Raw genomic sequence first — 13,037 nt, 5'->3', positions numbered from 1 at the left:
GCCGAGGCAAGGGATCACCTCCCTCGACCTGCTGGAGATGGTCCTAATTCCGCTGAGACAGTGTTAGCCTCTGCTGCAAGCTCGTGTTCAGCTTGGTGCCCACCAGGACCCCCAGGTCCATTTCTGCCGAGCTGTTTTCCAGCTGAGCAGCCCCCAGCATGTCCTGGTGCCTGGGGCTGCTCCTCCCCAAGTGCAGGCCTCCATGTTTCCCCCTTTTGTCCTTTGGAAGCCCCTGACTTACCCGGGCCTCATCTCTCGAGTCTTTGGTACAGCGAAATAATGCTCAGGGAGCTCCTCTGGCTGTAGCCACTTTTGTGAGTTTTTGTAATTCTCCTTGGGATCTGGTCTTCTACATAGCAGAGCCAGCAGCTCTGACTTAAGACCGGTATGAAACTGTATTTGGAGATACACCAGTAGTTTACCCTCTTTATCTGAGGTCTAGCTTGCTGCTGTTTTGGGGAGTTGATACAGGGTGTGAGGAGGGGAGCAGATGTGGATTGCCCTGACAGCATCATGGGTTCTTGGATGAAAAAATCAATTGCTCTTGCAAAGCTGCTTCTAAGCTGTGGCAAAGGCAAGCAGAGAAGTAGAAAGCGCAGGTGGTTGCCTGAACAACCGAGCAAGAAGTGATGCTCTTTTCCGTAATACGGAGCCACTTGCAGCAGAGATGAGAATGTTAATTGTATCTCTTGACATCAGTGCTGTGTGCATCAGAGCCTGTCGGACCGTGTCTGAGAGCAGCACCGCTGATTCCGGGGAAAATGAGTGCTAATTTAGTCCGAGTGGGTGAATGACTCATCTGCGACGTATGTCACCGTTCGCTCTTGCGCTTTGCAAAGCAGCTGTTCACCTTGGCGATAACGCAGTAGAATCCTTTGCTCGAGGGAAAGAAGTCCCAAGGCAGTGATAATGGCAGTGGGGGAAGGGGACCGGAGATCCCATCTTGGGGTTGGAGAGGAGACACGCAGCCCCCACTGAGGGAGACAGGACAGGGTTGCAGGGAGGTCCCGTGGAGGGGGCACTCGCCAGGTGGGAACCACAGCGAGGTGTGGGTGGCCAAGAGGGACTCGGAGCCCCCAGTCAAGTGTGCCTGTCGCTGGCCACATCGCGGAGTAGCCGGGTTGCCCCCTGGGCCGCCGACGCGCAAAGTGAAAAGAAGAAATCCAGCAGCAGTGGGAAAGATGCCTTGCTGGAAATGAGGTTTGCTAAGACGCTGCTCAGCTTTCTGGGTCACCTCACTCGAGGGGACATCCTGGACACTTGAGGGTGCAGGAGGGGCTGGGAGAGGCAACGCGTTTTCTCTCTCAAGGCGCTCGTGCGGGTTTGCCCAGCGGGAGACTGATGGGCACGGCAGCTGCTGGTTAGAGAACATTAGCCGTCGCCAGACGGGCTGCCTGGGAGCAGGAGGGTCATGGCCAACATTTTTCTTGGACTCCCACTGACCACAGCTGCCTTAGCAAGCACATGCAGTACCCGGGCAGCACGGGCACGCCTGAGCCAGCACCGGAGATGAGGCAGGACCTAAAGATGGGTTGCATCATCGTTCTTGTTCCCACGGGAGCAGGGTGGCTCCCACAGCTGCCTGCTTTGAAGGTGACCAGAAGATCGCCTTGCTGCTCCTCTGCCGCCGCCCCAAGATCACTCTAGTGCTTTGGGAGCATACAAATGGCATTATAGTCCTCTTGAGGAGGTGGCTGGCCACCAGGTGTAAAGGTTCTGGGAAATAGGCTGGGCACGGGCTCTTTCTCACATCTAAGCGCACAGGGCTCTGTAGGACAGTGTTGGGTTGGAGTCGGCTTCTCTTGGCGATGTTGGCGTATTGTCTCACGACAGGAGCAGGACAGGCAGAGCAGCAGCGAGGCCCTCAGCTTTCGCCAGTGCTGCTTTTCTGGAAACGATGAGCTCTAATTAACTGACAAGCAGACAAACTGCCCTCTTCGAACAAAGCAAAACGCAAGGTCTGTGCTGTGCAGGGAAGTGGTTGTGCAGGTCGTGGGTGTGCGTTAGCTTTGCACAACGTTCAGGTGGTGAAAAAGCCAACAGAGCTGCAGATTGTGGCCTCAGCAAGCCTGCGGTCAGGGTGCCTGGGGGCTGTCACACGCTGTGTCACGGCGAGCACTGGAGTTGGGGGTTTGCATGGGTTCAGCTGCACCCCACGCCGCAACAGGTTCTTGGTAAGTGACTAAATTTTGAAATCCTAGCGAAGTGGTACAAAGGATTGGCCGTGCCCCTGTAATGTTGTAGCTAGAAACCGTTGGCCAAGCGTGGGGCTAAGTCTGGATCCATCCGCGCCGAAACTCCCCTCTGAGAAGGATTCCAGAATGCAGGGGTGTCCTTTCTGAACCTCGTGACTCAGCGGGAGGGTCTCCCGACAGTCTTCTCTGGCTCTGTCCTCTGTGCAGTAAATAATCAAGTGTACCTTGCCACTGAATCTTGCTAAACCACCGTGGCATTTACTATCGAACTTTGTTAAATCTCCGTTTTCTACCAATAAACGTACCGCTGCTTCTCCTTATGAGTGAAGTGTGTCGCTCCATCCATGACAGGCTGACGGGATTCAGAAGCCTCTGTGAAGTGCTTGAACTGAGAGAGATTCTCCGAAATCCCGGAGTTCAGGCCACTGCAGGCAGCCCCAGGCGTTGCATCTTATTTTTGAGCTTCTCCGCGTTGCTTTAACGTGTGCAAGTTTAGCCCGCTCCAGCCAGTAACCACTGCTGTGAATAGTCGGAGCAAGAGCACGTCTATTGCAGTTGTGCTGTTTATTTCCCTAACAGGCTTTCTCATAGTGGTACCGAACATTTCCAGGTGCTTCCGCAAGCATGCCAGCCTTCTGGCAACTTCCACTTGGAAACACCCAGCCATGACCTTTTACTGTCTGTGCCAGCAGCCTGGCTCTGTCCTGCCTCACGTACAGGTCTCTAAAGGTTCCCCAAAGTCCCAGGCCCCTCCACACATCAGGGCTGTGGATCCATGTCTTTGTGCGTGGGAGAGTCAGTGCTGCAGAGGCAGCTACGGAGAGTCTGGGACTTCAAGTTCCTGCCCTACAGCCTGAGTTTGGCTTCTCACATCCTTCCCGCAGAGCTGTCCCTCCTACCGACCTGTGCGTTCGTTCTTCTCCTGCTGCTAGTCTCCCGCTACCGTTGCCGGCTGCTTCCACTGCTTGACTCTACCCCTGCCCCAGGACCATCTGTCAAGCGAAGCAACGCTGTTATCAGCTGCAGGGTCTCAGCTAGGAGCTACATCCTTCCCTGAAGTCTCCTCCTGCGTGGGACCACCACAGCAGGGACTGCTCTGCAATGCCCCAGTGGGGCTCGTCTACTTCATCTCGAGCGACCCCTGCTACTCGGCTCTCCTGGTGCTGTGTGCACCTCCTCCCAGTCTGCCCAGGAGATGGTGAGCAGCATTTCCTGGTGGATGTGCTGGTCTCCGAAGGCTTGTGCTAAGCTGCCTTTGCCGTTATCCCGTGGCAAACTGGGCCTTTAGATGATCTCACTGACCACAGAGATTAGAATGCTGTTGCTCACCTCTGGTTTTAAACCTGCTCTTGAGCTTGTGAAACCCTCCAGGCTTTGGCACAGGCTGTGGGCTTGCCCAGTGCCTGTCCCTGCCAGGTGGCCGTGACTACGTCCCATAGCCTTGCAGTGTGACGAGCTTCAGAAAGGGCCCCCCCAAAAGCCACTCTGGAAAATGTCACTTAGTTTGGAAAGCGGCTCCGTTACTAAATTAGAGACACCTTTTAAAGGATAGCATTTCATTTGTGGCAGTTTCCCTTTTTTTAAACAGAAGAGATGGGCTGTTCTTACAGAATTGCTTCGTGGAGAAACAGCAGATGACATCAGATTGTGCAACACAGTTACACCAAAGTGTACCCGAGGAGAAACCTATGTGGACACTTCGTTACATGAACAAGACAGAGAAAATCCAGCTGGAAACAGGACCGCTGGTTTCAGGCAGGGGGATGAGAAGGCAGAACTTGCTAGCAGGTCATGCGAGGTTACAGCACGCAAGCCTCCACCTGCCCACGGTAAGAGCCCTGAGCCCCAGGGACCACTGGGGGACCCCTGGTGACACGTTCAGAGGGGTGAGCCCCTGCTCAGCTCCTCCCAGTCCCAGGGGAACTCAGCCCCACAGGCTGGGGGACACCTGCCCTCTCCCCAGCCCCTCACGGACCCAGGGGTCTCTGCCAGGGGTATGGGACACGCTACAGCGGGCAGGGGAAGAGCATCCCAGGATTGCACAAAGCTTATTAACGGGATGCCCAGGGGAGGAACCAAACTGGGAATTGACACAGTTCAGGCAGGATGAACACGTGAAAACAGAGGAGCGAGGCAATAAAAGCGTCTCACTGTGCGTAGAGAGGTGATTGGTGGCAAAGTGTAGGACAAGGCCTCAAGGACAAGAGTCCAAGTACTGATAGCCTGATGAATAGAGACTTGTTAGAACTTGTAGGGCACAAGCCCTGGGAGCAAAGGAACAAGCTAACTGCAGACCCCTGAGCCGTCACAGTTGAGGAGGCAACCAGACGGACAGAGAAACAAGTAGCCAGATAAGGGAACGGATGGCGCCGATATGTAATCAAGAAAGCCGCGTAGAAAGAAACTCCCTAACCTTGGAATAGAAATTATTGCTAGGTCAAGATAAACTAGTAAGTTCCTATTGTTCTAACGGTGTGCCTCAAATATCAACCAATCAGTGTTTTTTATGCTTAAGATTTAACCAATCAGTGTGTAATATGTAGAAGGTAGAAACGTTTATAATTGTAAGAAAATCACTAATAAAGGGACAACTTGCTTGCATCAAGCTGCGTCCCGTCTCTTCATTCGCTGCAGCAAAGGACAGATGCAGTATCTCTATCTGCATGGGCTTGCTACTAACAAGGTGGTGAATTGGTTTGGGAGCCCAACCGCCCCCTCTGTCTGTCCACCTGGTCTGCTGAGGGGGGATGCTGCAGGCTCTAGGGTCTCATACGTCCTGGTGCCAGAAACCAGAGAGACTGGGGCCCTGGGGCAGTACTGGGCAGACGGCAGCCGAGTCTGGGTGCTGGAGGGACATGCACTGCATGTACGTCCGTCTGTCTGCGCTGATCTGTGTGCCCCTTCCGGGTCAGAATCAGCACAGAGACTGAGCAAGATCATGCAGGACAGATGCAGACGGTCACTGCCAAAAGAGCTTCAAAGCAACTGGTTCCCCAATCAATAACGCCATGGGCCCCACGGGAGGAGAGGCTTGTCCAGAGCTTGGGCTGGGGAGGCCCAGGCTGGTTCTGCCAAGGAATGCATCCCATCTCAGGAACTGCTTCCTTGTAAAGTTACCCCAGCAGCAATCTCGGTGGACAAAGAGGAAGACATTAAGACATGAACGCTGTTTTCCCAGCTATTTTTTTATTTAGTGATGTGCCACTGAAGTTGCAAAATTCTTCGTGAAAAGGGAGTGTAGTCCAACAGGGGTCCCCATCCCTGAGCTGTGAGAGCTTCCCAGCGGCAGCTCTGGAGAAAAGACAGGCAGAGAAACCAGGGAAGAAACCTCCTAATCCAGTCAAAGAATGGTGCAGAAGATGCTCCTGCGGTGGTGGCAGCCCCCATCCATCCTGGTAGTTGTGCTGGAAACCCTCGGACCACCAGCCGCCATGCAGGAGCCCAGGACACCTCCTCTGACGTGAGGCCGTGCTGGGGGGTTAATCAGCATGCACTCCATATCAAACCTGGGAAAAGGAGAGACACCCCATGCGTGACCATGAGCAGGGTGAAAGGGTGCTTCCAGAGCCGCCTCAGAAACACTCCCTTGAAGTTCCCCCATCAGGGAGGGAAGGGGCAGAGCAGCGCTGGCAGGCGCACAATGCTCAGACGCGACGTCTGTTCTGAAACACAAGCGGGACAGAAATGGTTGGAGAATTGAGACGGAACATCTTGCTTTACTGCAAAACTACCTCCCGTGATTTTACAGCCAACACCTCCAAGTGCCTGCAAGTTCTAGGGGGATGGGTCAGGAACCTGCAGGAGGAAATTCAGTGCTAGGACCTCCCGAGACTTGCTGTAAGGGAGCCAGATTTGAAAACCTAACGGAGGAATCGTGAGGCTAAAGGCTCTGGAGGAGGTGGTGGGAATCCTCTCTAGTGCACTTGACACTGATGCTATGGGAGTCTGGAGGACTAAGTGACAGCATCACCAGCCTGGGGGCCCACACATGTAACCTCCCTCCAGTAATGCAAGTCTTCCAGTTTCACTGGGTCCTCTCTCACGCCATGGACCCAGGGAGTAGAGTCAAGGTCAAATCTTTTTAGCTAAAAAGAACAACCCACTGAATACCCAGCTCTTGTATGGGTGACGGGGCTCCAGCATTCCACCCTTGGGCATCTGTTGTAGAGTCCAGCTCTAGAGTGACCCTTTTTGAACAAGGCCTGTAGTGAGAGTCACTGAGATCTGGGTGACGGTAAGCAGCTAAGGGAAGCGTTGCAACACCCATTGGAGATCTGCAGCTACAGGAGTACCTCTGAAGACCACCAGAAGACACATTCTCCCTCTACTGGCACAAAGACCAGGGTAGCTAAATCAAGCCCAGGAAGAAACAACCACTCCAAGATCCATTTTCCCCTTGGCTGTTCACATTGCTCCGGGCAAAAGCTTGGAGGTGGAATCTGGTGCCTGAAGCCACCCTCCTCCTCCTCACCAGCACCAAAAGCCCAGTGCAGACTGGGGTCGGATCTGGCCATCCATCATGAAGACCCACGTAGCCTGACAAGGAATAATCCAAGCCCCTTTGGTGGCTTTAGAGGTATCCCAAGAGGAACCTCCTGGCTCTGCTTGGTCTACAGTCGTCACCTGCAGTGGTTCACCACACATGTGGGGCTGGTGCCATGGGTCAGCAGGTATGGGAAGCTGAGAAGAGGCGCTCCATAGCACAGCCCTCCTGTGCTTGCCTAACAGGGGAGCACAACGGCGGCTCCGAGCTCACAACTCCACCCCATGGTGCTAGGGCCCTTACCTTTTCTTGACGGTGAGAAGCACATTGTCTTGGACAATGCAATCTTCTGCGTTTGACATTGGTCGCAAAATGAATTTCTTGGATCTTCCTTGGAAAATGAGGTTTTCCTGCACCAGGCCTTTGGCTTCGTCAAAGAGAGCAATCCCATAGTCCCGAAAGGCCTGGATCCTGTTCTTGGTCACCTGCAAATTAAGCTTTAAATGGGATGGCACAAGCAGAAGGATATTGTTCATACGGCTCTTTGATCGACAAAGAAACAAACTCCAAAGCTCCTCTGCAAGGCTCACTAGCACTCCCTGGCAGTCTGGGAGCATACCAGGGGTTCAGACTGGATGTCCTGTAGCCACGCACACACAAGCTTTCCTAAGGCCTTCTACACATTACTGGTGGCCCCACCTGGCAGCTCAGCTTCTGTCAGTGGTAGATGCTACAAGCTTCCCTTCAGCTGGTACCCAACTCCCTGGTGCAATATGAACCTGCTGCTGCTCCTTGCCCTCCAGGTTTTGAATGGCCATACTTGTAGGCTGTCATGTCCTTCTATATGGAAAAAAAGAGCACTTAGGATTCTCCTCTTCCCAAGACAGACAAGGCCACGGCTCTCACCATGCCATCATCTAGAAGATCAGTTTGGTCCTTTCTCCTTGGATCCACAGCAACAGCTGCTGTGATGCTCCTTCCCACCCAGCACCGTGCACCATCTCACCCGCTCTCAGGCACCTGTTGGGCTCTGCCAGTGCGTGGACGAGCAACGACAGCGCCAGGACATCACCAGTACTTCAGCAAGGAGCTGCACCCCCCAACTCTGCTCCCCAAATGAACCCTGCAACATGAATCCTGCCTGTGTGCTCCAGGAGACTGGATGGCTGGGACCATGGAACATGCAGTGGTTTTTAGCTTCTGCTCCAGAGGACAATCTTTTTCTACGGGCATCATTTTCAAAAGGAATGTGTAGCCCCTGCAGGACTCATGCAGAGCATTTGCTTGGCAGGGCTTTCTGTAAACTCTTTTTAGGGGTCCTTCATGATGAGTTAAATTGCATTTCTCATTTTGATGCATGATGGCTTCCCCTCAACAAAGACCAGAATGGAGGCAACCTTGTGCTCCAGGAGGTAACCTGGGGAACTGGTTAGATGCTTGAAATGCTGCATCTAACTTCCCAAAAAATCTAGTTCAGATGCCAGCTACCCCAGACCTTCAGCACAGCTCACGCAGCCTGCAAAACCTCCGACAGAGCCCTATGGGATCACCCACTTGACTGTGCCGTGCGGTTAAATACAGGGGACAGGCCTTGGAGAAGATGGACTTTGCTGAATGCCATTGCACCAAACCACACAGGAATCCCTCTGCTGCTCTGAGGGAAGAGAGGTGTCTCTTACAAGCCCTCTGTGAATCCACGTGTGGGAAATGATTACTGAGCTGCCCTTCACCAAGGCTTAAACATCAGACAGATGTGACAAACCACCAGAGAGGATACAGCCTTGACATAGGACTTCGAAAATTTACTCTTTTTTTTGTTGTTGTTGCCACTAAGCAATGTCATGAGCTCACGCAAGCCCTTACCCTGTGTGTCTGCCCATCTGAAAAACCGCTGCTGCTAAAAAAACCGCCTTGCGCATTCCGTCACCGAGTGCACTGGGGTAACACGGCCAGCTCCCCTGGTACAAGTGTGCTTTCCTGCTGTATCTGAGCAACCGTAAGCACAGACCCAACAATGCTGAGGCTAGGGGAAGAACTTGCCTCATCCTTCTGGGCCCTACAGAGTACTTCTAAACCTCTCTTGACAGATGTTTGGACATGATGCAGTTCAAACACACTATGGATAGAAACATCAGTTTCTTGTGAGCAGTGCGCTCTTGTTTTGCACTGCTGGCCCGATTAAAAAGAAACATTTACTTAATTCCCACCTACACCTTCCCTCAAACAATTTCTGCTGACCCTCGTCCAGCCTATTCCCAACGACTGGCCAAGAAAAACACAAAGTTACAGCATGCTGATGGAAGGGACCTCTGGAATAGGACTGTCTCCAGCACCAGATCAGGGCAACCCTGGCTTTGTCCTCCAAAGCTTGGAAACCCCCCAAGAACGGTGACCCTACACCTCTGTGAGCTGTCCCAGGGCCGCACCACCCTCTGAGGCAAGAAGGTTCCCCCAGCCTCTGCCTCCCAAGGTGGGGTGACCGCTGCCACTTGTGCTGTTGACCCCTTGCTGGCACTGCTGAGGCGGCTTTGGCTCCGACTGCCCTTTCAGGTAGCGGTGGGGCTGCTGTTAGATCCTCCTCGGCCTCCTCTTTGCCAGATTAGCCAAGCCCAGCTGCCTCTGCCTCATCTTAGCAGTCACACATCCCAGCACTCGCCCATCCTGGTAGCTCTGCAGTGGACACTCTCCCTTTTCTTCACCTCTCTCTTGACCTTCAGGTCCCAAACAGGACGCAACATTTCAGACGCAGCCTCCCAACGGCAAAGGAAAGAGGGGACAACTTTCCCGTGTCAGCTGGACACACTTCTAACGTAGCCTGGAAATTACACTCCCTCTTTCACAGGGTTCGCAGGGTCAAGGACACTCCTCCTGCTGGCAATGCCAGGGTGGTCCCTCCTGTCCCGCTTGCGAACCGGGGGGCCTGCTGGCTTCCCCTCGCCCAGGGAGGGAGGGCAGCAGCAGGCGGCTCTGTCTTGCCTCTGCCCCAGCCCTGGGGCTGCACAAGCAGGTGCCCCCTCAGCTCTCTGCAGGACTCACCTTCATGTCTGCTGCCTGGAGCATCTGAAGGCCACACCTGTGGTTGCCGATGATGTCATTCTCTTCAATGACACCCTCGCCCTTGGAGATGATGCCATGGCTGCGGTTCTCATAGATGCCATTGCCACGCAGCTCCACCTGGCACTCGGCCTCGACCAGCACACCTTCCCGGCTGTTGCAGCAAATGCTGTTGTTTGTGATGTGTGTCAGCTGACTGCTCTGCAGCACTGCCACCCCGCCGTCGTGGTTGGCATGGATTACATTGGCGATGACGCTGAGCGCTTCGCTGCTCTTGATGTGCAACCCAGCAGCTGCCAACCAAAAAGAAGATCTCTTGGTTAAGACCGTGCAGCCTCAGTCATACGTAACTCCCACAAACGCACTTCTCCTTCTAGAAGCTACCCAGTCTCTTCTGCCACAGGGTGACTTTCTGACTGGGAGCTGAAGGAAAAAAAAAAAAACCCCACCCACACTCAGGTCTCAGCACGCCATTTCTCCAGGGTGCTCCTGGCCTAGTGGCAGCTGAGAAAGACCTGAGCTCACCTCCGTTGTGGTTGATGCTGTTCAACTCCACCAGTGCCACGCTGATGGGAGGCCGGGCAGCTGGGTACTCCTCCTCGCTGTCGGGGCCGTTCTCCCCACCGGCACCCTCCCTCTCCTCCTGGAAGGTCTCGTTGCCCCCTTGACCAGGGGGATAGTCACCAGCCTCATCCTTGCGGCAGAACAGTGCCACCCCATAGATGCCGTTGTGGCTGATCTGGTTGTTGATGAGATGTGGAAGGCTGGAGGACATCATCCACACGCCACAGCCCTTGTTGCCTGCAGCGCAGGGCGGCATAGCCCACCAGCTCAGCAGTGCTTGGAGACCCTCAGCCCTGCCCCAGAGCAGCAGGTAGCGCACACGCAGTGCAGGTGCGGCAGAGGCCATCCTCCTCTTTGAGTACACATGAAGGCTAACCCTACACGTCAGAGGCTCACAGAGATCCTTTGACCCTGGCTTGGTCCCACTGGGCCACCTTGAGTTTGGGAGCTAAGCACCTTTGTTTCCCCACCTCTACTGCCTCCTGGCACTGTCCGTGCTCCGACCCCAGCCCGAGTCCCCAGGTTTAACTTATGCAACCAGGAGGTAAACCGCTGTCCGCTGGCTGCACGTACGGCTGGCTTTGCTGCAGATGGACAGCCACACTGCTGGAAGCCCATGTGTCCTGGTTTCTCCTCCTCCACGACTGGGAGTCTCCAGGGCCAGGGAGCACCGAGCTGGTTTTCCCTGAGGCTTGGCCTGGGGGCCAAGGCACATTCTCCATGCCCAGGTGGCTGGGCCCTAGGAATACCCTCCTGCTTCCCCAGCCACTGCTGTTCCAGAAACTTCTGGCAACGCCCTAGCTGTGTGCCCTATACTTGCTGCGAGAGGCTGACAGTGGCCACCAGCACTACTGGCCACCACTGCCTCCAGCGTTACTAGTGGGACAGAGGGACAGGGGGACGCGCACCAGGCCATGCTATGTAACCGTCTGCATTCCATCGCTGTCCTAAACAGGGGCAGAGAGGAGCACAGCCCCTCCAGGACTCGGACCTGTGCCCTGGCAGCAGCGTGCTCTCTGCAGCCACTTCAAAATCCCTTTAAAAAAGTGATTTCCAGTTGCCTAAGAAAATCACCTGGACGGTTTACACCTTGTCAGACGTTTAGCCCAGTTAAGTCCTGCCAGACTCCTCTGGCCCCCGGTTAGTGGGATGCGGGATGGCAGCAGCTGTGGCTCCCCACGTCCCGTAGGGACCGCACATCCCCTCCTGCAACCCTGCCCTGCACGAGGGCAATGGTGCAAGGCTGGTTTCGCTCTCAGGGCTCAGAGGAAGCTCCTGCCTTCCACTAGAGACAAAGTGGTGGTCTCCTCAGTGAGGAGATAGCCCCTCAAGAGCCACAGCCCTGCAGTGCTGGTGGCACAACCTCTGGAGCAGTGCTTGTGCTGGGCTGGGTCTGGTGCCATTCCCGGTCAAGCCTCCTGGGCACCCACCACTGCTCCAGAGCACACTGGAGGTAGAGGACAGCCCAGCAAGCCCAAGAGGACAGGGGGATGAGGGAGAAGGTGAGAATCGTTCTCCACCCAAGCTTCCTTACTGTAAATGGCGTTTCCTTCGATGAGGCCCTTCCCGCGCTCACCCACCACCACGCCGTCTGAGTGGCCGCAGGAGATGAGGTTGTTCCTGAGGATGGGGTCACCACCATGGCGGATGTCCACTCCACCCCACTGGTTCTCGCAGATGATGTTCCCTAAGGCCAGGCAGGGAGGATGGGGTGACCACACGGGCCTCCTGCCCACGGAAGAGCAAGGAGACCTGGCAAGCTGAGACCTGGCCCCACTGAAAAGCTCCCATTGCCTGTGGCAGAGCCCAAGCCCCAGGAGCTTCCCTTTTCCCCCATTCCCCTGGGGGGACTCCCGCACAGGACACCAGTCATTAGCAGTTCCAGTAACCACCACCTCCCTGTCCTCCAAGGTGTAGGGCAGAGTGGAAAACCACCCAGAGGTGCCACAACAGCAGGAAACATCGTTCACAGCTTTAGCTTATCAACTGGATGGCATGGGAGGGGAAAAAAAAAATGCAGTCCACGTGGCAGATTGCTCTGGAGCACAGTTCCATGTCCCAGCTGGGCCAGAGACAAAAGAAACAGGAATTTGGAGGACACGCTGCGGAAAGGCGTGCTACCTCCGTAATGGCAGAAAGGCCAACTAGAAAATGCAAACCAGGGGATTAGTGCACCTGAAGTCACCCAAGAGCCACAAGATAAATTTTGCAATCAAACAAACACAGAGGCTTTGTATAGAAACAAACTGGGCATAACAATGTCATTTCCATTCCAATACCTGTGATCTGGCCTCTCCCATTCTCATTCACTGCTATTCCAGCAGCCAATCCCTGGAAAATATGGTTCCCACTGAGGTAGGAGAAGAAAAGAAAGTTACCAGCTGCAGTGTTGCCTGTTCATGGTTTGCACCAATGCCAGCCAGCGCAGCAGCAGGTCTCTGCGGAGGCACCAGTCTCCCTGGCTGGCGACTTGTCACAGCCTGTTGCCTGTGGCCAGCAGTGAGAGGTGGGCATGGGGCAGCTACGCAGTGAAGTGCAGCAAGAGGGAAGCACAGTGAGGAAGGGGTACATGCGAAGCAGAGCTGAGGGACTGACAGCCAAACCATTTTAAAGGAGGCGAAAGCACAAAACGAGGCACAGAGAAACATGCATCAGTAAGGGAAGAGCAGGAGGTGCTCGTGAACATCCAAGTGGCCACCATGTCAGCCCAGTTCTCTGTTCAGCCAAGGTCTCCCCACTCC

The 13,037-nt window shown here is 54.7% G+C and overlaps 1 protein-coding gene across 4 annotated transcripts in view; it reads right to left on the bottom strand.

Moving 5' to 3' along the window:
• Positions 1–5,360: 5,360 nt before the first annotated feature.
• The window catches only part of FBXO10 (F-box protein 10), a 21,847-nt gene continuing 14,170 nt past the window's right edge, over positions 5,361–13,037 (bottom strand). For 3 of the 4 annotated variants that reach the window (XM_027784819.2, XM_027784818.2, XM_027784815.2), the window contains exons 6-11: positions 12,576–12,646; positions 11,831–11,983; positions 10,258–10,533; positions 9,715–10,025; positions 6,982–7,175; positions 5,361–5,701 (exon numbers count right to left, since the gene is read on the bottom strand). In XM_027784819.2, coding sequence (XP_027640620.2) covers positions 5,536–5,701; positions 6,982–7,175; positions 9,715–10,025; positions 10,258–10,533; positions 11,831–11,983; positions 12,576–12,646 — 1,171 coding nt within the window. In that variant the 3' untranslated portion in view covers positions 5,361–5,535. The remainder of the gene's footprint in view (positions 5,702–6,981; positions 7,176–9,714; positions 10,026–10,257; positions 10,534–11,830; positions 11,984–12,575; positions 12,647–13,037) is intronic. The other variant, XM_027784816.2, reaches the window with a different exon arrangement.

Source organism: Falco peregrinus, chromosome Z, assembly GCF_023634155.1.
Source record: "Falco peregrinus isolate bFalPer1 chromosome Z, bFalPer1.pri, whole genome shotgun sequence".
NCBI lineage: Eukaryota > Metazoa > Chordata > Aves > Falconiformes > Falconidae > Falco > Falco peregrinus.
Note: the sequence above shows the minus strand (reverse complement) of the source record. Positions and strands in the feature narration are given on the sequence as shown.